The sequence below is a fragment of the Drosophila nasuta genome, chromosome 3 (genome assembly GCF_023558535.2).
Source record: "Drosophila nasuta strain 15112-1781.00 chromosome 3, ASM2355853v1, whole genome shotgun sequence".
Lineage (NCBI taxonomy): Eukaryota > Metazoa > Arthropoda > Insecta > Diptera > Drosophilidae > Drosophila > Drosophila nasuta.
Window position 1 is genome coordinate 48,017,602 of NC_083457.1, and position 26,666 is coordinate 48,044,267.

At 38.3% G+C, this 26,666-nt stretch overlaps 2 protein-coding genes across 2 annotated transcripts in view; one reads left to right on the top strand and one right to left on the bottom strand.

Moving 5' to 3' along the window:
- The window catches only part of LOC132793977 (elongation factor-like GTPase 1), a 90,650-nt gene that overhangs the window by 35,653 nt on the left and 28,331 nt on the right, over positions 1-26,666 (bottom strand). The window lies entirely within an intron of this gene.
- The window catches only part of LOC132792778 (uncharacterized), a 49,503-nt gene continuing 24,662 nt past the window's right edge, over positions 1,826-26,666 (top strand). Inside the window, exons 1-2 of the mRNA XM_060802254.1 lie at positions 1,826-1,871; positions 19,286-20,715. Coding sequence (XP_060658237.1) covers positions 1,826-1,871; positions 19,286-20,715 — 1,476 coding nt within the window. The remainder of the gene's footprint in view (positions 1,872-19,285; positions 20,716-26,666) is intronic.

A 26,666-nucleotide genomic window follows, 5' to 3' on the forward strand; every position in this document is an offset into this window, starting at 1 on the left:
CGGTATATTCTATACGCGATGGTATATTTTAAATGTAGTAGATAATCTTAAAATAGCCAAAAACATATATTACTATTTGTTCGGAACAATAATATATAATACTGCATTGATTTGCTTTTAATGAAAATGAGTAGCGGATATCTCAAAGTCGAACACACCCGACTTTCTTGCTGGTCTCTTCTTCAGTATTTGGTATTTAGTATGGGTTGCATGTTGTTTGGTTCTATGAAAATTTCTTCATTTCGTTGGCCACTTTTACTACACTAATTAGCCACGATTTGAGCCACTGACATGCAACAGCGACAAATGCTGTGAGTGTGAGTGTGAGTGTGAGAGAGGGGAAACTGCAAAATTAGGGTGCCCCACAGGTTGAGGCGCTTATGAATTTAATTGCTCAACATTATGATGGCAATGGGGCCTTATCAATTTTTTCCGGCTCAACTCAACAATAATTACGCGTATTCTTAATATTGTTTTTTTTTTTTCTTGTCTTCTTCATTTCTTTACATTGCTGCAAAGTTTTGTTTCATCTTTTGGGTGCCGTCTCTTCCACAGGAAGCTGGGAGCGATTTCACCTGTTGATGCCAACTCTTTTTTGTAACTTTATAACTTGGCGTTTTTGCCTTAGAAAGTGAAATTTTTTAACGGCACTTTGTAATTTGCCTTGCGTCCCCCCTTCGGCTGTTTGATGATGAGTTTTGTGCTCTCAGATGATAAGACATTAATCTGTGCCATTAGATGGCCGCCTCGATGTTTGTTATTGATTCAAATTGATAAACAGTTCCGCAAATACTGAATGCCAAAGTAGACGATGATTCGTAATGTGTTTGCTCCAACTGGAGCAAGGGCGAGAGAGTGAAAGTGACGACGAAGATACAAACTTCTCTTTTTCAGAGGCCGGACGTCTGTCTGGGAGAGTTTGTTGCTGCTGCTGCTGTTGCGGTGTGAAGTGCTGTGATGGTGTGGAGTATCATATGCGAAAATCGGCATAAAAAGCTTAATGGATTTTCAAGCATGCAATGCGATAACGAATCTCTTGATTGCCCCCCAGCAATAAAATGCATTAATAAAGCAATAATAATAACAACAGCAATAATCATAACAAAAGAATGTGACTTTCTTCACGTTGTACCCTATAATAGTCGCGAGTTATATGGCATGAATTTATGAACTAGTTATTAGGTGAATGGACTGATTTGCGGATAAGACATTAATCTTGTCATGCCAGCGAAATTCGCAGTATATAAATAAACGATAGAACAGAGAATGAATGCTAAGAAACAACCCATTTTTTGACATGTTATTTATAATGAAATAATTTGATAACTATTTGCATAAATTCTCTCTAATAAATTGAGTTTCAACCTTAGCATCGATCTTCCTCTTTTGAATAAATTTCCTTCCACAAATTGAGCTTCAACCTTAGCACTAATCCACCCGATTATACGCATTTCTACAGCGTATTTTGTGGTAATCGCATAGTGCAATGTAAAGTCATCAGCGATGCGCAAAGAAAGCGACAGACTTACAAATCATGCATAACACGAAATCAACAACAACAAATAATAAGAAAAAAAAGTCATTGAAAAATCCACATACAACTTCATATGTACAAATAATCTCTCAACACAAATGCAGCAACCACATGCAGATGAAATTGAAAGTAAGATCAGAGAGCGCTCGCCTCTTCAAAGAGATGCAAGTCGATTATTTTCTAATTACAAAAGCAAAACTCTCCTCATTCAATTCGTCATGGCCTGCACTGAGGCCGCGTCAGCAGCACATTCAATCTGACAGCAGAAAAATTTTCCAATTTCAATTCGAAATGATGATGATGAAGTCGGGACGGGACGTGCTGAAGAAGGTGTTAAGTATGCAAATGACAGGGCATACAACAACAAGTTGTACAACATGAGCACAATAATGAATGGGTGATAACAACAGTTATGTTGTAATATTTACAAGGCATCTATCTCTAACTCTTCTACACATGTATGTAGGCGTGACGAGACTGAGCTTTGCCGCTAACCAATCCAATCGAATACGTTGCGATACGAAAGCGAGCGGTAAAAGTGCGCGCGCCATGCGATTTGACCCCAAAGAAAACTGAAGTCGTATCCAAAATCCAAATCCAAAAGCCAGCCAAAGGCAAAGGCGAAGATTCGCATCTTTTTTTTGGGTTTTTTGGTTACTTTTACATGTGCGCCGCTTGTACTTTCTCTACTTAGAGTTTAGCTGGTAAACGCGGTTTTTCATCTTGTCTTCTTTGTTATTTTTTGATACCCTTGAAGAGGGTATTATAATTTCATCAGATGACAAACAGAGCCAAGTGATACGCTGTAAACTGCGTTGACAGTGACAAGTGGAAATTTCGACAAAATATGATTAAAATTATATGAAATAATTTCAAGATAGACTAGTATAAAGTACTATAAAAAGTTAATATATCTTAGGGTATCTTTGAGTCTTCCATTTACTCAATTTCATTATATGACAAACGAAGCCAAGTAATACGCTATAAACTGACAGAGGCTGTGGAAATTCCTACAAAATATGATTAAAATTATTTCAAATATGTAATTTGAAGATATGTTAGTATAAACTACTATAAAAAGTAGTTATATCTTAGGGCATCCTTTTAGTCGTATATTCCCTTAATTTCATCACATCATCACCTACAAAATATGATTCAAATTATATAAAATAGTTTTAAGATAGACTATTATAAATTACTTTAAAAAGTAGGTATATCTTAGGGTATTGTCAAGTCGTCTACTTCTTCAGCACAATGTTCTCACATTTTGTGTTTGTTTTTTGCAGTTTGTTGCCTTGCCTTTTTGGCCGCGCCTAATCGAAACTTGTGCCCAATCTGGCCCGAGAGGTCCCCGGCCAAAAGAGAGATGATCAGGCACGCTTCCATCGTGATATTAATGAGCTGCTAGGAGGCCGCGTCTTCTAAGTTGCTAAGGAGAAGAACAGCAGCAGCAGCAGCAGGAGGAAAAGTGGAGGGAAGAAAGAGCTTGGCAGGCAACAACTCTTTGATGTTGTAATTAACTCTCATTAGAGGCAGTCGCAATGGCAGTCTTAAGATCTGTGTCTCTCAATCTCAATTGGCGTCTTAGTTGTAGTCTAAAGGTTTTTTTTTGGGGGTTTCACTTTCGCTATGGCAATATCAACAAAACTGTTTAAGTGTGCTATATTTAAGTATTTACTTGCACAACAGAGAGAAACAGAAAAAAAAACGGCAACAAAGAGACAAAGCAAAACTAAAAGCCAAATAGACTTTAAATCTCGCACGAGTTTTTTTTTTCTTTCGGTCATGCGAATTCGTTTCTTCTAAAGGCGCGTTGATTGTTTGTGTTTTTGTTGTTGTTGCTGGTTTTTTTTGTTGATTCCCCCACCCAAATAAAGTGAGGCCAAAATACAAAACTAACTGCCCAGGGTTTGGCTAGACAAACGATCATGGGAAAACAAACGAGCAGCAAGAAAGACACTAAGAGAGACGAGAGAGACAAGAAGGGAAATTGCTGCCAAAATCCATTGCCAATTTCGAGCAGTTGACCAAAGAAAGTAATGCTTATCTGCCACAATCCCGCTGAGCAGAGGCGACTCCCGCCTGCAAGCCAAAAGTGGGAGACGCGAGTCTCCATTTAGCTCTTCAAATTGAATGCGTGCTCAAGTGACCTGCTGAGTAATTAATGACAAACAACGCTGCAAATTAAAATCCATCCTTTTGACAACTTTTCGCAACCACACAGAGATGTGAGCGTGAGTGGAGAGATGCGATTCAAATTATGAAAACTATACGTGATCAGTTTTAAATGGAATTATTTGAACGTGAACGAAATAAGATCTTCAAAAAGGCGTATTTCTTAACTTAAATAAGAAGTTGACATAATTTTAATGGCATAAATTGAATCTTTTTAAGATGTATTTCAACTTGAATTTAAAGATTGATATCATTTGAATGGCGTATCAAGAAAAGTACAGCCGAAGGTGTTCAAATGCGAAATACTCACAACACGTTCTAAATTAGGGTATTACAATTGAAATTTAGGTAATTAATATTCCAAGAAATAGAGAAATACACATATGTATATGTAGTACATAATACCAAATAAATATACCGATAAAATACTGAAATGTACCAATGTGTATTTTTAGTAAAAGCAGAATACCAAATATACCGAAAAATACTGAAATGTGTATATAATAGGTATACAAGTTTAAAAATATAATACCGTATTATTATACCGAAAAAACACTGAAATATGCCCAAAATATACAAATTAAATACCAAATCAATATAACAAAAAAAAAACACTAACATAAACCCATATGTGTTTTAGTAAAAGCAGAATACCAAATATACCGAAAAATACTGAAATGTGTATATAATAGGTATACAAGTTTAAAAATATAATGACGTACTATTATACCGAAAAAACACTGAAATATGCCCAAAATATTTATATAACGGGTATTCAAATTTAATACCAAATTAATATACCGAAAAAATACTGACATATACATGTATTTTCAATGTATTTTAATGAGGGCATAAAAATTAAAAAATAATTATGTAGCATGAAATTTATAAATGAAATCCACAATAAGTTTATACAAACTTACGATCTTATGTCTTAAAGTTGAAGCAATATTTGTCTATTTTGGCATAATGCAAAAACAATAAAAATGGAATTATTTTCAATTTATTTCATGAATAATGCATTTGGTGCATATAAAGCACAACTTAATTTAAACATTTGTCATTGTTTTGCCCTGCCTTAAAGATATTGTAATTACTTTCTTGTATATTATCGTGTCGTGTTGTGTCGTGAGTGTGAGATCATAGTATATTTCGAGTAGATGCTCAACTCGAAACTGAGAGCTATTGAAATTGTTTTTGGGCATTATTTGCTGCGCGGCACTCGACCAAAAAACTTTCGGCGAACTTTCGTTGTTAATTAGCTAAATCAACAGAGTAAACAGAAACCCGCAACAATTTTGTGCGTTAAACTCGCTCATATCCTGTTCATAATAATAAGATAATAATTGCAATTGTTTAGCCAACAAATGATCTCCGCTAGAAGAAACTCGCCAACTTTCCATTTCCCTAAATACAGCTGAAGTCAGCGCGAGTTTATAAGAAGAGAAAGAAGTAAAAAAAAGAAGTAGAAAACTAGCAAAGACTTTGGCCAGGCAACCAAAAAAAAAACAAAAAACCAAAAAGGGAAAAATATAATTTAGGTGCAGTGAAAATCAAGCTCATCACACGGCAGCAGCAAACAGTCAGTCAGTCAGTCAGTCACATCCTCAGAGAGGTGCTTTTCTTTAATTTTCCATATTTTCCATAGCCATTTGCTATGACAGAAATGATGATGATGATGCTGATGATGTTGATGCATGCGCCTTGGCAGCCCATCAACTTTTTGGTTGGTGTTGAAGTTGAGTCGGAGTTGAAGTTGAGTTGAACCTGGACGAATGCCAGTTGCCATGACATTATCAACGTGCCACCAGCAACTCTCGACAACGTGGCAACAGCTACTGCTTGCTGCTTGCAACGTGACATGTGTTGCAGAGAGAGGGGTAGGAGACTTAGGAGTGCGGTTAATGTTGCTGTGCCACGCCATCGCCAAGCTAACAATGCAGCTGCCTCCATCTCTCTCTTCACCGCTGTTTGAATAATTCAATGCATATTCAGAAATGGCAATAACAATTGCTTTAAGCCAACGCGGCTTGCAAATAACAATTTTAAATACATTTTTAATGAACTCGTTAAAATCATTAAAATGAATTGCAACCAGGTGGCAAGTTGACGAAGTTGCATGCCACACTGCGCTATGCTTTGTGTGGTCTCCTCCAGCTGACTGACTGACAGTTAACACACTTGCCACATGCCACATTTATTAGCATATTCACACACAGCCTCCTAATCTGATTAGTCAAGTAATTACAGTCAAACTCAAGCAAACGATAATTGCACTTGAAAACTCATACGAAATTCATGTCGCAAAGCTTTAAGGTCCGAGATGAGGTATTTAAGCATAAATTGCAGCATTGCTGCAATCCATTTGGATATTAAAATGACAAGCGAAGCGAACAACAAAAACAACACAAAACAACTGCAAAGCAAGATGCTAAGTAATGTCTGACAAACTTGCAGTTTCCCTGGACAGTCCTTCAAAGCTAGTTTGAACTATGCAAATTGGTTGCGAAAAGTGAAAACGCTGAATATGAAAATTGTGATGAACTTTAATTTACACTCTCTTAATAACCAAAGTTAACAAACACAAAGGAACACTCAATAAAATAACAAATATGAAATGAACAATATGATAAATATTTAAATCTGATTTTAAAAACAACAAAATAATTCAAAGCCGAAATTGAATGTGAGAACAATAATAATATATGTATATACAAAAATATACAATATGGAATTTCATTCTATCAATTTCATCTTTTCTTTTCAATTTTTGATTTTTATCTGCATTTTAGTATGATCAAAGTATCGTATAGTGTTAGTATTAAAAATATTTTCATATTACTTTTGACACAAAGTAAAAAGTTTCATTGAATCCCGAAATTTATTCGATCCCTTAAGTTTAAAAACAATCAATATATTCAAAACCTTTAGAATTGCAATTTATACTGTAACATGTGGAATGATTTTTTCTATATCAGATTTGATTAGATTCATTTTTAGTAATAAGGAATTGTATTTGTTATTTTAGTAAAATAATTGTAATAATAATAATCATTATAATTTATATCCCCAAAAATAGTTTCAGTTTGTATTTTAATTACTATTTTACCGTCTATCGACATATCGTGAATTTTTACGTTTAATAATCTGAAGCATCGTACTTCGGAAGGTTTAAATCGATTTATCGATTCCTGGGTGCTGGGTTAGACACATCTTATAGTGTGAAGTGCTTGCTTTCGAAAAATGCACAAAACTTAGACTTATGCCTAAAGATGTTTAATACAATTTAAGTTTTAGTTAAATAAATGCGAAGAGTTTTTAATTCTCTTTCTACATTTATTTAATTCGTATTTAATACTTTGATTACATTGCTTTAATTGTATTAAAAATAGATTTTAAATCTTACATACTTGTTGTAAAAGCATAAATTATAAATGAAACAGAATACAGTTTAAAATTTACGACATTTGTTGTAATAAAAATAAAGTAGAATATATATTAAATTTATGTAAAAAACATGAATTATATACGAAACTGCAAAGACTTTAAATTCAAGAAAATGGAATTACATGTCAAAAAGAGTAAAATGAAAATAGCGTATTTATTTAAAATAAATGCAACAAGCTGCGTCCCTTCTAATCACTGTCGAAATTCATTATTCTCTCAACCGTCTGTTGGGTATAGAGCAGAAGAGTAATCACCACAAAAATGACAAGTCTACAGCAACAACAACAACGATGAGAGCAGAGAAGAGAGCATCCCACACTTTAGTCGAAGTTTCCACTACACAAAGTGGCCACTGAGGATGCTCGAAGGCGTCTGCACTGGGGGTAATTAAGAGCGTGGGATGACGGAAAACCACTGAACAGCTCTTGAAAAATATGCGCAAAAAATGCAAAAATAAAGAGCAAAAAGAAAAAAAAAAAAAAAGTAAAAAGTAAAATCATGAAATATGTGAAACATGCCTCAAGCTGCAAACCAATTTCAATGGAAGACGACACAGTTGCAACCTGAAGCTGGAGCCTGAGAATCGGGGTCAGAAAAAACACTTTCATCGTTTTTGAAGCCGAAGAATTTATCAAAGGCAATTTGCGTGTTAGCATAAGAATGCAAGTAGAGGAACTGAAATCGAGCAAGATATGATAAGACAGATTGGAAATTGTATTATTTAATTAGCATATAAACGAGCCTCGTCGACAACAAACCCAAAAAAAAAAAAAAAAAAAAAGTGACTAACACAACAAGCCAATAGCAACAAGTTCTGAGGCACAGTTACAAAAAATGCAAATGCGTGTTGACGACGAGTCGAGATTCGAACAGCGATGCGAGATTCGAACACAACAAAGATTAGAGACAGAGGACTGAGCGAGAGAGCCGACAAACAAAAGATTCCCATTTGCCAGTTGATGTCTATGGTTGGTTCTTTTCCTGGGTTGTAGGTCATACTTATAGCGTTTGACACCTTTCTTGGCTCTCTGCTCTTAACACTTGGCATAACTGTGAGGCCACCACTGACCCACAAATGGATCACAACACACACACACACACATGATTCTATAGAACAGCTCTCCAACAGCAAACAGCAAACTGCATCGACGGGCGTTTTACATAACCAAATATGTAAGTAGAAGTACTCGAGACTCGTAACGACTATTACGGGTACTCATCATCATGCCTGCTAGCCATTCATATTGTAATTTTTCCACAACAGCATGAATATACTTGCTATAAAAAAAAAAAAGCTGTCCAGCCAGCCAGCCTGAGCTGCATAACTGCCCAACTGTGGCTAACTGTGCGTATGCGCAATGCTTTAAAACTGGCACAGCAGAACGTCCCACAACAAAAAAGGGAAATGCACTGAGAGAAATACTAGTGGGTAAAGCTATTGTAACTTGATTTTGGTCTTTGAAATTTGTGAGATGAAAATAAAGCATACAAATTTTCTGTTATACAAAGTAATTTATATGAAATACTTAATTATAACATGAATTCATATTTAAGTGTTCTGTGTTTATATATAAACTTTTGGAATAGATTAAAATACCGAGTGTTTGAAAAAAAATTCCAATAAAATATAACAAAATTCTTTAGCATAAACGACTCTTCGAAAAAGCTGACAACAGAAGATTTTAAAGCAATAAATATGAGAGATAAACTATAATAAGTAATAAAGTATTTCAATTATTATAGAAGTAATCTGCTTTGCATATAAGGATAGTATAAGGATAAACTTTTAGTATGTCCTAAAAAAACAATTACCAGAAAAAATAACACTCACTTAAGAAAAAGACATTAAAGACTATTAATGAAAGCTAATAAATGGATAATAAGAATGATTAACAATCAAATGAATACAAAACCTATAAATATGTAGTCACTTGCTAATGAAGCATTTGAGAAGTGATATTCTCTGTCTATAAACATAAAAACGCATTAAAATATTAAGAAAAATTATTTCCACATTAAAAACGTTTAACCAATGATTGGATAATATAAATAAAAAAAACCATTAAATAAATACAAAAACCTATAAATATTAAAACGTTTTTTAATAAAGTATTTCATACGAATTATAAAAAAACAGCTGTACTCTGTCTAAAGACATTCACCTTAAGCATTGCCTAAAATATCAATTGCTAATAAAAATAAGCCTTAAATGAATCAATTATTAGCCTATAACCATATACATTAAAAAAATCTTTTCTTTCCGTTTAGCCTCAGAATTAAATGCCAAACAAAAACTTTCAGCACTTTAAGTAATTATCTTAATAGGATTAAAAAATGTAATTCAAATATAAAGAAGAGCATTTTAAAAGAAGAACATTGAATAATTAGCTTAATATAAATGTAGTTCCCTTCCAAAATCTCTAAGCACTTCTCGCAAACTTCCCAGCTCTTAAATGTTAATAAGAAGTTCTTAGAAAACACAAAAAAGAACTCTCAATCCAGTAGTGTCATTAGAAATGCTTTAAATGGCAAGTTTTCTACTATGCTTGAGCAACCTAATTGAGACTGAAGTAATTCGTTTCGTTAAGTGCATGAGTTGAAAGATAGAATTTGCACTTTGTGGCATGATAACAGCAATTGCAATTGGCATTGCAACACCCGCAAACAAAGGCCAACAACTTTATTCTGTTTGCAGGGGTGGAGGAAAAGAGGGAACAGAGAGATGCGTGTAATCTTCTAGCGGTTGTAGTCCAAAAAAATAGAAGAAAGAAAAAAATTCAGCTCATTTGCGCTGTCACTTTGCTGGATGCTCGTGGATGGAGGTGATAACTTTCAACGGTTTCACGTTTGAAATTGGCTTGAAGCTGCTGCTGTTGTTGCTGCTGCTGCCGCTGATGTTGCTGCTGCTGATGTTGCTGCCGCTGATGTTGCTGCCACCCGACCCTGCCTGCAGCTGCAGTCTGTGGGAAATTAATGAATTAAGAGACTCGCTGGCGGTAAGAAAAACCAAAAACAAAAAATGGAAATAAGTAATGCTCACATTACATTAGCGGCAGCCGCTGATGTTGCTGCTGTTGTTGTTGCTGCTGCTGTTGTTGTTGTGTTTTAATGTTGCTGTTGCTGTGGCAGTTGCCGCCAAGTGGCAGGAGGCAACTTTAACTCATTTCCACGACACTCAAATGAGCAAAATTATTGCGGTTAAGTACGCGAACGTAAAGATTTTTCCGACGCGCAGTTGAAAAATCGGAAAGTAAGCAAAAGAAAAGTCTTGTTAGAAAAAAAGGCAGAAGAAGTCAAAGTCAAAGTCAGAGACTGAGGAAGATTGCAAAGCAAACGTCGTCGAGGGAATTTTTGCGAGCCTTGGCAGTCGAATCGAATCGCGAATCGCGGCGTTGGCAGATCGTGAATTAAATTTAAACTGCACAGAAATACAAAATAAATAAAAATGGGACAAGTGAGCGCGATGTGGTGTGGAAATTATAGGGAAGAGGGCAACGTTGCCGCAGCTCTCTCGTTGTCTCTCGTTTCGCATCTCGTGTTGCAGTGTCATTGATAGGCCGCAAGAAGAAAACTCGAAGCTAACCAAGCCAAAAGCGATGCGATGCGATGCGAAGAAAGAAATCAACATGATCAAGCATTGAGCTAACGATACGCCAACACAGCACACAGCAGGCGGTAGATGCGACCAAATTGGCACATTAGACAAATTGTTGCAGACAGACGAGTGACGAGTGACGAGCGACGAGAGTGGAGGAGGGGAAAACATCTCAATAACCCAACTCGATTGAATGCAAAACAAACTGCAACTGAAGATCATAAATTGAATATATTTCCACAAAACCGCAAAAGAGCCTCGAAAGCAAAGCAAAGCAGCAGTCAGTCAATCCATCAATCAGTCAATCCATCAGTCGTCGCGCTCAGTCATCGAGCGAGTCAGAGGTGCGATCAAATGTCAGGGCTTAAGAGACCTCGACAAACCAAAGCGATAGGGGCAGTCAGCAAAGTCATTTAACAATGCCGCACAATTTAAGCCATCATTGACCCATTTTTTTGCCACTTGGGGAATGCCTCCAAACTCCACTCCAGATGCTGTTGCTGTTCATGTTCGGTTGCTGTTCTTCTGTTGTTGTTTCGTTATGCGATCTGGACTCGACGAGTGTCGCCATTTAATTGGCCTCTCGAAGGAGTCAAGCAGCCAAGCAGAAGCTTGCCAAATATGTCGCAGTGACTTTGACACTTTTTGGCCGTGTCTTTAAAGCTGCGTAACTTTTCTTTTGTCATCTTTGCTCTATTGTGAGAATGTTGTTGTCGTCATGCGCTTTAATTAAATTTTGTTTTGGCTTCAGTTTGTTTTTTCGTCGTATTCTGTAATGTCATCGCCGGCTTGACTTAGACGAAGCTCTATTGTGTGCCAGGTTTGACTTCGCCCGCTTCTTTCACTCACATGTGATGTCACTCACTCACTCACAAAAAAGAAGAGAAAAAAACCGGCTAGCTTGGCCATTTGAAGTTCATGGCAACACACACACGCACACACACACACACACACACACACATAATTACAAATTCATTTGGCACAATTATGCGGCACAGTTGCAGCACGCCAACAACATCTCAGGCAACGACACACATTTAATTGCATTTGGCAAACGAGCGCAACAAGTGCCACGAGATTGCCACAAGAGTCGTCTCCAGCTAAAAATATAAAAAGACACACACAGAACACGCAACAAGCACAGACGTTGCATCCAAGAATAAGCAAAAAGAATCCGCATCTTTCCTCTGAGTTCGAGTCCGAGACAATTCCAACGCATGAAAATTGCTGCCTAGGCACTAAATTAAAAGCTTAATGCGTTCCCCAGCCCCTCATCCCAGTTTGGCCAAGATTCCCAATTCCCCCCAGCAACCGGCAACAGTTGCAACTGCAACCGGGAGAGACCATTCATTGGTGTCTTCTGAAATGTTTATTCTGCAACACTTGGCACGATTTTAATTTGCTTTTAGTGCTGTAATTCATTTTGAAGCCAACTGATAAATGGAAATGAGCACAATTAGTCGTGGGGGGTGTTACGCCTACTTCTTCTTCTTCCCCTTTTCCTTCCCCTTAATTCTCTGCACAGATTGCATCTGTTTGCCCATTTCAAGCTCACTGACTGCCAACGCTCCAACTGGTTCATTGGATACCAGTTATCTTATGGAAATCTATTAATTTAATCGAGATAAACCGGATAAATACGCAGCGAGTGTGTTAATAAATAAGCAAAGGAACTATGAAAATGAAGAATACTCCGCAGATAACTTTGCCTGCGATATCTGCTGAGAACTGAGAGTTGAGAACTGGGAACTCAGAACTGGGAAGTGGGATAAGCACTTTAAGCTAGCGTGCAATTTGTAACTCTAGCCGAGCAACGCATTTTTCATTTCGATTAGAGCTTTATAAATGCTTCGGAATAAACCAAAGTTAACGGATTGGAGGAGAAAATTAGAACTGAAATTAATATGGATTAATATTGCGGCTGATAAAAGTAAAAAACTTTCAGCGGACATAATAAATATATATTTTTATACCCGCTACCCATAGGGTAGAAGGGTATTATACCTTTGTGCCGGCAAGAAATGTATGTAACAGGTAGAAGGAGGCATCTCCGACCCTATAAAGTATATATATTCTTGATCAGCGTCAACAGCCGAGACGATATAGCCATGTCCGTCTGTGTGTCTGTCCGTCTGTCCGTCTGTCCGTATGAAACACTGGATCTCAGAGACTATAAGAGATAGAGCTATAATTTTTTTTCGACAGCATTTGTTATGTTTGCACGCAGATCAAGTTTGTTTCAAATTTTTGCCACGCCCACTTCCGCCCCCGCAAATCAAAAAAAATCGAATAACAAGCGTAATTTTAAAGCCGAATTTTGGTATATACAATAATAACTATAGTATTTATGATTTCTGAAAATTTGGTTGCGATCAGATAAAAATTGTCGAAGTTATTAAAGAAATACTTTTGTATGGGCAGTAACGCCTACTTACTAGGGGTCTTAGTTGCTTTGGCTGACAATCTGGTATATTGTGCTGTCTATGGTATATTTTGAATACGGTACTATGTCGATATACCAAATATACCATTCGGTATATTTTTAGTATTTTTGCAGTATATTTGGTATATTTTGAGAAAATACCGCAAAATATATTTCTTTTATTCAAAATGGGTAGCGGGTATCTCACAGTCGAGTACACTCGACTGTAGCTTTCTTACTTGTTTTTGTTATTTTAAAGATAATAAGAAATATGATTGAGAAAAATGAAGAAAAACTTAGGAGCAAAATGAATATGAATTAATATCGCGTCTGAGAAAAGTAAAATATTTCAGCAGACATTATAAAAAAAATATATTTGGTTTTTTCACAATAATAAAAAAGGACTTTTGTATTCAAAGTTGATTTCTTATCGATAATAACTGATAATAAAAGTAGAATTTTTTACAAATCGTGCCGAATTAACATAGCGAAAAATACAAAAATATACCGAAGTATATATTTTGGATATAGATACACTAGTAAAAGCAAACAAACATACCGAAAAAAAAATAAAAATATACTAAAGGTTGCATTTCTTATAAAAATATACTAATAAAACCAAAACATTTAGGTATTGCGATTAAAATATACCAAGTTAACATACGGAATAAATAGAAATATGCAGAAGGCTACTTTTGGTGTATAAGTATACGAATGAAATCTAAACAGTGCGATTTTAACATTAAAATATTCCAAGTTAATATACTGAAAAAACATACATATTCACAAAGCTATACAGAAAGCTATCGATATATCATTTCATTCAAAATATACCATAGAGTAAAGAATCTGGTATACTCCAAGTATAGTCAATCACAGCAATCAAGTACCGACCCCAACAAGAATTTTTCCATTTTAAAATAATTGCTTGAATAACTTTTAGGATTCGTATCTGATAACAACCAAATTTTCAGGAATTATAAAGACAGTAGTATATCAAACTTTAACTCTTTTAGAAATCATAATAAAGAATATAACTAATACAATAATGTGACAGAACTTTTGTATTTTAGACTTCAATTCTCTGTAATGAGAGAATATTTAAAAAAAAAAGAGAATTACATCATAAACATAAAACTGCTTTATCAATGGACATCAAACTTCGCCTTGTAAATTTCACTCAACTACGCAAAGTTTAATCAAACTGCAGTCAATTTATTTACTACATTGGCTCATTAAAAAGTTTAATGCATGTAAAATTGAATTACAACTTTATCCTAGGAAACTAGAAAGCACTACTGTATAATAAAATTACCAAAGCCATAAAGCTATTTGTAAACATTAATCGTTGTGAAAGTAATTAAAACAAAACTAGCTTTGATAAAGCTTAAAAATGTTATGTATGAAAAGTTGAAGTTTAAAAAACAAAACGAATTACAAATAATCCTTTAACGATAAAACAATTTCCACTTAACATAAACTTTTTTCATAAAACAACTTCTATTCGTTACAACTCGATTAAATAAACTTTTAGCAAAAAACAACTGATATTTTGTTACAACTATATTAAATAGCAAGCTGCTGTCTCTTTAAATTTCAACGTTTACTTTTGCCAAGTTAAAATGGCTTTGAAATGAAATTAAAGAAATGCGCAGTTGGGGAGAGAGATTTAAGAACGTTCTTTAACTAGGCAAACAAAATTGCTAGTTAAATTTGAGAGATTCAATTTGCAAGCTAAGCAATTACTTAGGCTCAGACTGAGTTAAGTTGAGTTGCCAAGTTGAACTGACCAGCCAACCAGCCAACCAACCATCCATCTGTCTCTTCGTCTGTCTGAGGCATTATGCAACGAGTTAGACACATCAAATGGCCACTGGTTGGACCTGATTGTTTCAACACCGACTGAGCGACGACTGAGCAAAGTGGACGAGTCAACGAACCTGTGACAGCTGGGCGCAAAAGCTGTCCATCAAAAACAAAAACACAAAAAAAAGAGGGAAACAGGCGCACCGCAACCACAATCATGCAACGGTACCAAAGTATAAACCCAAATGGAACATTAAAAGAACTTCAAGTTACGAAAGCGGTCCAAAAAAACCAAAAAAAAAAAAAGTAAAACAAAGCGACGTAAGAGTTAGTTAACAAATGAAGTTAAAACACCGCCAGGCAGTAGCGGCATTTGCCACGAGAGCATTTAAAAATTTCCCAGGAGCAAAGGAGGAGGGAGGCGGAAGGCGGGAGAAGAAGAATAATCTGTTGGGGGCGCCGCTAATGAGCGTCAAGCGGTGCAACGTGCCGCCAAGGGGCATCTGGGCATCGGCATTGCCATCGAAGACATCATAAACAGCTAATAGACGCGTGCAGCGACAACTTGATTAATTGAAACTAAATGGCCCAGCGGCGAACAACAGTCAGTCAGGAGGATGCAAACTACAGTCACAATGGCAAATACATTTACTGCGTGCCTTGCAACAATTACAAAACGGCAGTTGCAGTTGTTGCAGTTGTTGCAGGAAATGCAAACGCAATGCAACAGGCGCAACTTGGTCACAATTAAGCAAATGACAAATGACATCAAATTGCCATGCAAAATGGCTGAGAACAGGCGCCGGGGCCAGGAGCATGTCCAGACTTAATTGTGCAACAGCAACAACAGCAACAACACACAACAGACAAAGTGTTGCACACGGTCATTGATCGCCAGCAGCAACAGCAACAGCAAGAGCAGCAGCAACATTCCAAGCGACTCTCTTCTCCGTTAGAAGTTGCGCAGTTTTAATAAATTTAAATGTGGCCAACAACAATGCAAAGCAATGCAATCATTTAAACGGCAACAACAATTGGTAATTGAAGCAGACGCAAGTTATGCGCAGCAGCAACAACAGCAGCCAGCAACTGTGTTGCAGATGTTGCTGTACTTAAGCTTATCACTAAATTTGTTGCGCTGCCGCCGCGTGGATAACGTGGCGAGATCTTGCATAATGCACAGCAGCAACAGCAACCATTGCAGACGCTGTAACTGTACTTGCAACGCGATGCGGCATCAACTTTCGCATTACACAAATAACATCTAATAATAGTAATAATTCAAATTAATTTCGCACCCAGCTACAAAGTGGCAACTATTTGAAATCATTATGTGATAAAGATGGCCAGCAACAACAGCCGCAGCAGCAGCGAAGATGCCAGCAACAACAGTTGCTGCTGCGGCTTTATCGCTGGCTAAAAAATCAGCTGCAATTTGCAAAAAAAGAGCGGAATCATTTGCACTATTAAAATAAAAATGAAGACAAAACTTGCAGATAAAGCGAAAATAGAAATAAGAATTTGCAATGCAACAACAACAGCAACCAAAGCTGAAAGCCAATAAAGCGTTGCAGCAGCAGCCACAGCAGCAGCAACAATTGCTAGGAAAAAGTGCAGACGCCGCAGCGGCAACAAAAATTACCGCCAAAGACCAAAAGATCAAACTGCAGGGAAATAAACAACAGCAACAGCAACAACAACCACTGCAGCAGCAGCAACATCGGCAGCAGAAGAAAAAGCAGTTCCAGCAACACAGCAGCAACAATGGCAAAAAGCAGATTGCCATTGGCACTTGAGCAGCAGCAACTTCGTGCAGCATCTCTTTCTCTCTCTCTTTCTATAACAAAGTGTCCATATCTGTCTCTCTCTCGCTGTCTCTGTCTTTTCATCAAGTCTTGAGTCTATGCAAAAGTTGCTCTTGGCAGCAAATGCTAAACAGTCGCTGGCTAAAAGGGCCACTGCCAAGCTTTTCATTGCTGGTAAAGTTCAAGAGTTGCTCTTGCCATAGATGTTGCTGCTGCTGCTGCTGCTGCAGTTGCTGCTTTTGCAACTGGCAACTGGCAGATGATCGCAACGCTCGCATATTTTATGCCACAAAAAGAATGCAGACGCCGCCGCCATTGCGTTGCATATGCATAAAGATAAGACGAAGAAAGTTGCCAGTGAATAGTTGCAGCAGCAACATTTGGCCACGCAGCAGCAACAGTCACCCACTCACTAAGGAAAACGGCAAACTTCACCCACGATTTGCATGTGTGTCAACTGCGAATAGAACCGCAATTCGAGTTACTAATGAAGCGCCCAAAGTCATGTCAACAGCAAACGCAGACGGCGAGGCGGCTGCAATTAGGGCCCCTTAAAGAAAGAAAAACCCTGCCACATGCCACAAAATTATAGACAAATTTTTGTGTTGCCGCTGGCAGCAAAACGGAGCATCTATCAGGTGCATTGATCTATGGCCATTTTTTCTATATTTATTTTTAATTAACGCCAAGTTGCTTTTGCCCAGCTCCCAGATCCCAGGTCCAGTTGCAGGGTTGCTGGTTGCTGCCACAGTTGTTGCTGTTACTGTGGCTGCTGCTTTCCCATGGCTGGGTTTCAATGGCAAAAATTCATGTTTGATGAGAAAGGCAGAAAGGCGCAGAAAGCCGCTAGAAATGGAAATCTATAAAGATCATTAGCATCCGGAGCACGTATCGCAGTCGCAGCCAGTTGATTGCAGGGCGCTGACTAATAGATCAGACCAACACAGGGAGAGTGAGACTCCAAGCAAACAAAATAGAAAGGGGAGAAGAGTGAAGAGCAGAGGGAGAGAGCAAACATTTGCTTCAATTATCTCAGTTTCTGGCTGAGGCAGAATTATGTTAGGCGTTTTGCCATTTAGCTAAATTGAAACTGAGAAGAAGTTATTGAAGTTTGTAAGCTTGTAAGAAGTTCTGTTCCGTCTGGTTTTACCAGTTGCTAACAATTTTTTTATACTCGTATGGTTCATCATGGATCGATGACAGGCCCCAAATGACATTGAAGCGAAAGCCAACAGAATCAGGCCACAAATGCCGAACAAGATTCTTGCTGCGTCGTGGCATGCGAGGCATGTCTAATCAGAGCTCCCTCCCTCCCTCCCCCTCTTTTGGCAACTCAAACAATTTTACTAACTTCATTATTCAGCATTAAAAACCAATTCAATTACACATTCGAATTGCATTTTGCAGTCTTCGAACATGTTCGATGCAACATGTTTGATGCTTAACAGTGCGCTGTTAACTGTCGCTTAAGCAGCATTGAATTCAAGCTTCTATTTCGATTTGAATTGAGAGTTTGTTCCACATTTTGCGTATGAAAATCTAAAGATTTATGGTTGTTGTTAATAAATAAAGATTGTTATACGAAATTCTATGGCTCTCTTCTTTTTGTGTCTGTGTTCAATTGTTCTGCCTTGGATATATGCAACTGTTAAAATGTATCTTTCGCTTTGTGTGAGCTTGTGGCAACAAACTGCAAACCGGTCTCTGCGACGGTCGCTGGGAGAAAAGTCTGCAAAGGCCGCGTCGACTGCGACGCCAAAGTCAAAGTCAACAGCAACAGCGACGGCGACGTCGAAGTCGACGGTGGCAGCGTTTTCCGGTTGAAAATTTTTAAAAGACGCTGCCGCAACGCGGCTGGAAACATTTGTACCAAGACGTTAGAAGACAACGCAACTGCGATCGGAGCGCGAACAACAAACTTACAAACTTACAACAAAAAAAAGAGACAGCGAAAGAGTGTGAAAAAGATAGAGCGAGTGTGAGAGAGCAAAGCGACAAAAAAAAAGTAAAAGAAAAAGAAAATACAAGTGCTATTTGAAAAGTGGCCAAAAAACAAAACGAAAAAAAGTCTCAGACTAGTTGCCTGCTCCTTTAGCCAGTTGCAGTTCGACTTGGACTTGACTTTGGCAGATCTTCTGTCTGCGATCTAAAGAAGAACTTCGTAGTGGACGTGTGCTTCGGTCGTGCAAAAGCTTGAAGAGGCTTCGAACAAACAGTTACAGTTAGTTGACACTAATACGCGAAATCCGAATGCGTTGGCCAAAAATATAAAAAAAAAACGAAATACGAAAAAAGAATAAGAAATAAATTATAATCATAATAGAAACTGGCTAAAGAAACGAGTCGCGAGTGCCACATCCATTTCTAGTTTTTTGCAATTGCAGTTACCAGTTCCCCGGGTTGTTCTTGTTGTTGACCACCCAAGTGTGTGTGTGTGTCTTTCTTCTACTTTTCGGATTCCCGTTCCGCATCCCCAACATGGCGCTAAGTGCTGCCTGCAGCTGCGCCCCTGGCGCTTCTATTCGTCGCCACCCTCTGCTCGAGCTTGTGTTCCGCTGAATATCCGGGCGTCATTGAGCTCGTTGGCTACAGCAATCGACGGGCGCGCACTCATTTCATGGAGTCCCCCAGTCCGAATCCCACGCTGACGCCACCTGCGGCCAAGACACGCGCTGACATCGAGACTGTGAAGCGCAACATGAAGAAGTACGATCGTCTGTTGGAGCTGGACACAAAGAACTTGCCGGAGCCACAGAAGGATATGCTGGCGCGCATTGTGGAGCGTGTGGCAAGGTTGAAGGAGACACTCGACATCGAGGAACAGCAGCTGATACAACAGGAGGCAACCTCGGCACGCAGCAGCAGCGGCAGCTCATCCACTCAACAACTGTCCACGGAGGAACTCGAGCAGAGCACGCTGCCAACGACGGGCTACACCGAAACGGAAACCGATCCCACGCTGTTGCTGGATGAGACCACGCTGCTGGAGTTGCAGAACACAATGAACGAACAGGCTGCTCTCCAGGCTGAAGTCACGGCACAGACAACTTTAATGCGTGAATTCCCTACGACAACGGATGCCATCGATGTTGGGGAAACAACAGCGCCCGCTTTGACCACGCTCGCTGAGAGCAGCCAGGAGACCGCAAGCGATGCCAGCGAAGAGGAGTCGACAACCAGCAACGATTCACTGACCGATGCCACCGATGCCGATGATCAATTTGTGGCCGCACGTTCGAACAACAACATTGCTGCCATCACAGCAGCCGATGCGGATCCCAGCACCAGCACAACACAAAGTGCGGGCAATCAACGCACGCTGACCACCATGGGCAAGCTGAAGTTGCGTCCGACGAAGCGTCCTTTCGGTCATAAGGTTACAGCAGCGCTGAAGCGTCAAGGACAACGTCCCAGCAGCGTGAGTGCAGCAGCAGCCAATGCAGCAGCAGCCTCAAAGCCTCCCTCACAGACAGCGACAACCATCAAGCAGAAACAGGGCAGCAACAGCAACAACTATGCGCAGAAGCAGACAACCAAACAGCAGCAACAGCAGCAGAAGGTAACAGCCGCTGGCAACACGCAACAGCCAGCAACAATGACAACGGCCAACTCTCAGGCGCCAGCATTGCCGTTGGAACAGCTTTACACACGCACGCCTCAAGCCAACATACCTGCAGCAGCAGCAGCAGCCGCCTCCGTGGCAGCAGCAGCAGCAGCAGCAACACCCGCCGCCAGCAGCTATACGAACAGCAACAGCAACCCATCGGAATCGATAGTCTATGATGGTCATGTGAATGCCTCGGCGCTTATTGACAGCCTCAATACGCATGCGCGCGAGGAGTACTATCAACAAAAGCTTGCCGCCAACGGTGGCAGCAGCAGCAGCAGCATCGGCAACAGTAATGGCAATAGCAACAACAAGGATAATAAGGTAAGAGACCAAAGCGATTGCCTTTCTTTCTGCTGACATTTTCCGCTTAATTAGCGATGACTTTAACCAAAAAAAAAAAAATAGAGACAATGCCAACAGCGGGTGAAGAAACCGTTTTGAAAGGGGGGAGAAGGGGCTACCCAAGTTGAATGTCAAATGCAGAATTATTGGTACAACAAGTTGACTCTTTAAAAGCGGCAACAAGCGGCGACCACAGCGCAACTGACAGCGACAGCAACAGCAACGACGACGACGACAACGAATAGCAGCAACAAAAGTCAACAAAACGGACAACAACAAACAATAAGAAGGCAGACAAAAAGTGCATTCGCGATTCGACTGCAGTATAAAGTTATCCAGCGAAGGGGGACAGCTAGACAGGCAACCAGCAACCAGCAACCAGCAACTAGCAACTAGCAACTTTGTAGCAACTTGCGACTTGCAACATGCTTGTCGTCCAGGTCGACCACTTGTTATAAATGGAGCGCCGCGGGGCTGGCTTTCCATTGCAAATCGATTGTCATAAGTTGGCAACAACAACAACAACAGCAACAACATCAGCAACAGTTGCTCGTTTTGAGAGAGTGGGTCAATTTTGGCCAAACCGAAAAAAAAAGAAACAAAAGACAAGCCAAAGACATGTCAAGATCCCAGTTGAAGTCGAAGTTGCAGTCGCAGTTGCTGTTGCTGTTGTTGCTGTTGTTGTTGTCTGAGGGCAGCTTCTCACATTCCATCAATAGCTATGCTCCACACACAAACACACACACACAGAAAAATCAAAAAACGAAAGATGAAGAAAAAAAAAGAAACAATTGCAATTTGTTGCCACTACTGACCTATAAATTTTGATGTGAGCCTTGGTTAACAACATGGACTCGCATGATGAGGATGACGGCGACGGTGGCGACTCCAGCTGAAGCTGAAGTTGTAGCTGAAACCTGGCAACGAGACGACGACATAATTTATGGCTAGGCGATTGCCAATTGGCCATAGCTGGGAACCAAAACGAACGAACGAACGTACGAACATAACATAGCTCTACTCCTCGTTGGCTATATCAGTCAATCGACAGGTTGAGCGAGTTGCACGTCGATGCGGCGGCGACGGCGGTTGCACGTCGCTACGTGACACACAAACACATAATCCGCGGCAGCAACAGGTTGACAATCAGCAATGAACTTACCTGCAATGAGAATGAAAAATAACGATAGAAAATGCGTTAGTTAAGGCTACGGATTATTGGACCCTACACACACACACACATGTACAGCACCCCAAGACACGCCCCCTGCCCATGCCCCTGCCTAATTGATTTGATAGTCACATACGTTGTGGCATCCACACCTAAATAGGCCAACGGACCAACGGTTGCGTCTCTAATGCAATCGTTAATTGTTTTAACCCAAACCTGGGGAGAATCATTACGACTTGAATGCGGCTTACTTATTTGCTTGATTGATCAATCAAATTGCGGCAAAAGCAATTGCATCTCCCGCTAACAGAACTCATCATTCTTTTTAAAATCACATTAATTTCAATTTGTGTAAAGATTATTCTAATAACTGACAATAACTGTGTAATTTACTTGACTGATCAATCAACACGGAACACTGTTACTGATTGAACTTTTTTCGAGGTTGCATTAACCTTAATAGATTCAGCTTTGTCTCTAATGCAAACGTTAATTGTTTTCACACAAACCTGTGAAAAATCACAACCAGTTAAGTTACTACTCGCTTATTAGAGCTTGATTGACCAATGAAATGTGGCAAACGCAATTGCATCTTCTGCTAACATAATTCAAATCGCATTAATTTAAATTTTTTAAAGATTATTCTAATAAATGACTTGAAAAACTTAAGAACTTACGTGCTGTCTAACTGTCTATGTTGCTTGACTGATCAATCAACTTAGAACACTATTGATTGAGTTTTCTTCAGGGATATATTAATCATAATAGATTCAACGTTAATTATTTTCACACAAACCTGGATAGAATCAAAGCCAGTTGAGCAACTCACTTATTTGATTGATTAATCAATCAAATGCCGTAATGCAAAAGCATCGACTGCTTATAGAACTCATCATTCATTTTAAAATCGCATTAATTTGAATTATTTTAGAGATTATACTAATAATAAACTATAACTGTGTAACTTGCTTGACTGATCAATCATGAGAGAAATGATTGAGCCTTTTCCAAGTATACATAAAACATAATAGAAACAGTGAATCGATGCAAAAGCAAGTAATTCACAAGGGAATGTACTATTTTTTGCCATACACTTTTAATATCAGATTTTTTATAATCTATTCATCAATCATTCGACTGATTGATTGAGCAATAAAACTAATTAAAGGAAGCTTCTCCTCACCAGCAGTTTTTTAATACTAATTTCATACTCGTATCAATGCATAACGCAATAAAAAGCATAGTAAAATTTGAAGTCATGTGTTTGATTGATCAATCAATGCTGTTTAACCGTACAATGCTTCCACCACAAGTCTCACTCGCTCACTGAAGGTCGCATTAATTTTAATGTTCTACTCGTAATCAATGATTCTTGTCGACAGCAAAAACACATTAAAGAACTTTATGAGCTACCCGTGAAACATTCTGATTGTTGAATGATCAACCAAGCGGTAACTCAGCTGCCAACTTCCAACTGCCAACTGATTGCTCTCTGTCCATCTGCGGCGTTTACCGCTACAGAAATATCATAAATTAACGATTAAGCACAGATTTGTTTTACAGTTTTTTTGACTGTGGGCTGACCACGCTGTAATTAACACATTGTTTAAATATTTTTGCCAGGGAACACACTCAAAAAACTAAGTTATAATTGTTCCGACATTGCGACACACTAACAAAAAACAAACAAAAAAAGCGCATTTTGTGAAAGATCTTAATTTGCATAGAAATAATAATATGAAATGAAAGAAAGAAACAACTTTCGCTCGCATTTCATTTATACGCTTTCTAAGCCCCCAAAAAAAGATCAGTTCAGAGTAGACCGAAAACTAAGAACCTCTTTTAGATCAAAAGGCGCTAATGGCACACAAATCAAGACAAATATCATAAATAAACTCGATGCGTCACAATACAACTATATAAATTTGATCTAGGTACAATAAAGATTATTCTCAACTCGAAGTCGAACTCCAAAGTCAAAGCCAATCGGGGGCAGCCTCTTTGATAATATTAATAATGGTCATAATAATGAGCTGAGCTGAGCTGTGTTGAGTTGAGTTGAGGCACCGTTAACTGCATTTACATACCTCATGCCACACAATGGCTAGGTCATGGCGTTGTGGCATGAGTTGCAGTTAGACTGTTGCTGCTGCTGCTTCTCTTTCTCCGAATGATGCAACACAACATGAGCAACATGCGACTTTTTCACGCTCTCAACTCAATTAATTAGTGGGCAGCTTAACAACAACATCAAAAAAACAACACCACTGAAAGATTGAAAAACCGTTCTGAGCGTATGCGACTGACAAAGTGCCCTGTAGTCGAGATTAAAAAGGTTTTCTCAGTTAAACATTAATTTGTATCACATGAATATTTATGAATTGAAAACAGTTTGATAATAATTACTTCACATTGTCTAAAAATAAAAATGATGTAAGCTAGTAAGAGATTTTTTTGAGATAATTTTAGTTTGTTTAGTTTTGTTGTTTAAATTATTTAAATAAGAGAAAAGACAAGAAGCTAAATATATTGAAACATCAATGAATCGAAAGCCGTTTAAAAGAAATTATTCCACACAGATCTAAATAAAATGTACACAGCAGATATTTCCAGTTTTGTTGTTGAAAAGATTCAAAAAATCAATAAATTGAATACCGTTTATAAGAAATAATTCCATCCTGACTAAAATCAATAATTATTGTATACAGCAGGTAACAAACTTTTAAAGATATTTTTAGTTTGTCTAGATTTGTTGTTGAAATTATTCAAATGAGAAAAAAGAAATGAGCCAAAAATAATATTTATACATAATAAGTTTGAAATCCGTTTAAAAGATATTATTACATTTCAAGATAATTTTAGATTTATTGTTGAAAAGAAGCAAAAATACTTGAAGAACAATGAATATTAACAGATATAGATATTTTTAGTTTTGTTGCTAAAAAGAAGCAAACAATACTTAAACATCGATGAATTCAAAGCCGTTTATAAAAAATAAACAGATTTTGAAGATATATTTAGTTTTGTTGTTAAAAAGAATTAAAAATACTTTAGGTTTAAGATATTGAAAACTTTTTCTTTATAATTCGCATTAGACGCTATAAGCCCCCAACAAATACCTAGAGAATTATTATAATAAAAGAAAATACACACGTGCCCCATATCAGAAGCACAACTTTAAATAAATTTGTAAAGCAAAAGGTATTAAGAAAACTATAGAAATCGTGTAGCTTTAAAGAATTCAATAGCTTCGCATAATCATGCGACTTTATAGTGAAGTTCCGTCAGTTGATAATACTCTTCTCTTCAACGCTTTTTCAATACCCCAGAAGAAGAAAATCTCGCTGTCGCTGGGCATGCGCCAGACCCCAACAACTCAGACCCAAAGCCAGCTGAAAAACTCAAAAAGACCTCTGGATGACCACGCCCCCAAACGGTTTCATGGAGCTGGCAATTAATTATGGCTTTTGCATTTGCATTGCTTTCAGCTCTGAGGCAAAAACAAAAAAAAAAAAAATGAAAAACGAAAGACAAAAGAAGTTTCACTGCTTTTTCACTACCTTATTCAATGTCCCAGCCCCCCAAGCGAACAGTGTGTGGCTTTTGCCGCGTGCCTCATGGTAACAATGACACCAACAATTTTACAAGGCATAGAGCAGATAATAATAGCCTGCAGCAAATGGGTAAAAATAAAAGAAACGAAGAGAAAAACAACAACAACGGCCAACAAAAGTGAATTGCAGTTAATGTAATTTCAACAAATCATAAAAAGAAAAATTGTGCGCACAAGAAGTCGTCGAATTTGTTAAGCTTATGGCTTAAACCAAATTCCCGGAACAAGTGTGAAAACTGTAAACCGATGCAGCTGCTGTTGCTGTTTGATTGAAAGGCAACATTTTGTGGCAGGTGGCAAGTTGATAGTTTATAAGCGTGTAAAGAGAAATGACCAAACAAAAATTGGCCATAAATCAGCGCTGACCATGAAATGAGTTGAAACATTAGCAGCACTGGGTCAAAGGTGAAGAGCAAAACTGTTATCGGCCTCAAAAATCAAAAATCGAACGATTAATCGAAGCCAAAGCAATTACAATACCAAAGGAAAGAGCTAAGAGGGCAGAGCAGCACTTGAAGTGCTTAGCGGAAGCTGCAAGCGAATGCAAATGAAAGCATTCAAGCAGAAAGCAGCGACAGGGCCAAGAGAAAGACTCTGAGTTGGAGTTGAAATCAAAGCCAGACGTTATTCCATATGATTAGGAAAAATCGAACAATGCATTACTACAGACACACAGACACAGAAGAAGAAAGCTGCACGCTAGACAGTAGACTGTCTTCGTGGTATCTTGATATTTGTGTTGTTGTGTTGTGGGCTTTCTAACATTTTGGGAAAGGGTTTTTTTTCTTCTTTTTTGCATTTCCACATTTCACATTCTGCGTTGATTTATGAAAACAGCAAACAGCAAACAGAAAAAAACCCAAAAAACTTTTACTCGCAATTAAACAGGCAAACTAATCAAGCTCCAAGAACTAACTTTAATCACAGTAATTTATTTGATATAAAACAGAGAGAAGACAGCTCATTAGCGTAAAGGTTGAAATGCTGCGAAAATGAAAAGTGAAACTCGCCGAAGAGCAATTATAGGCCAAAATGCTGCTCAGAGCTCTCAGAGCTTTGATGTCTGTTGACTGCTTTGCTCTACACTCAACGATCATCAGATTGTGTATTGTGTATTGTGTATTGTGCAGTGTGTTACCAATTCAT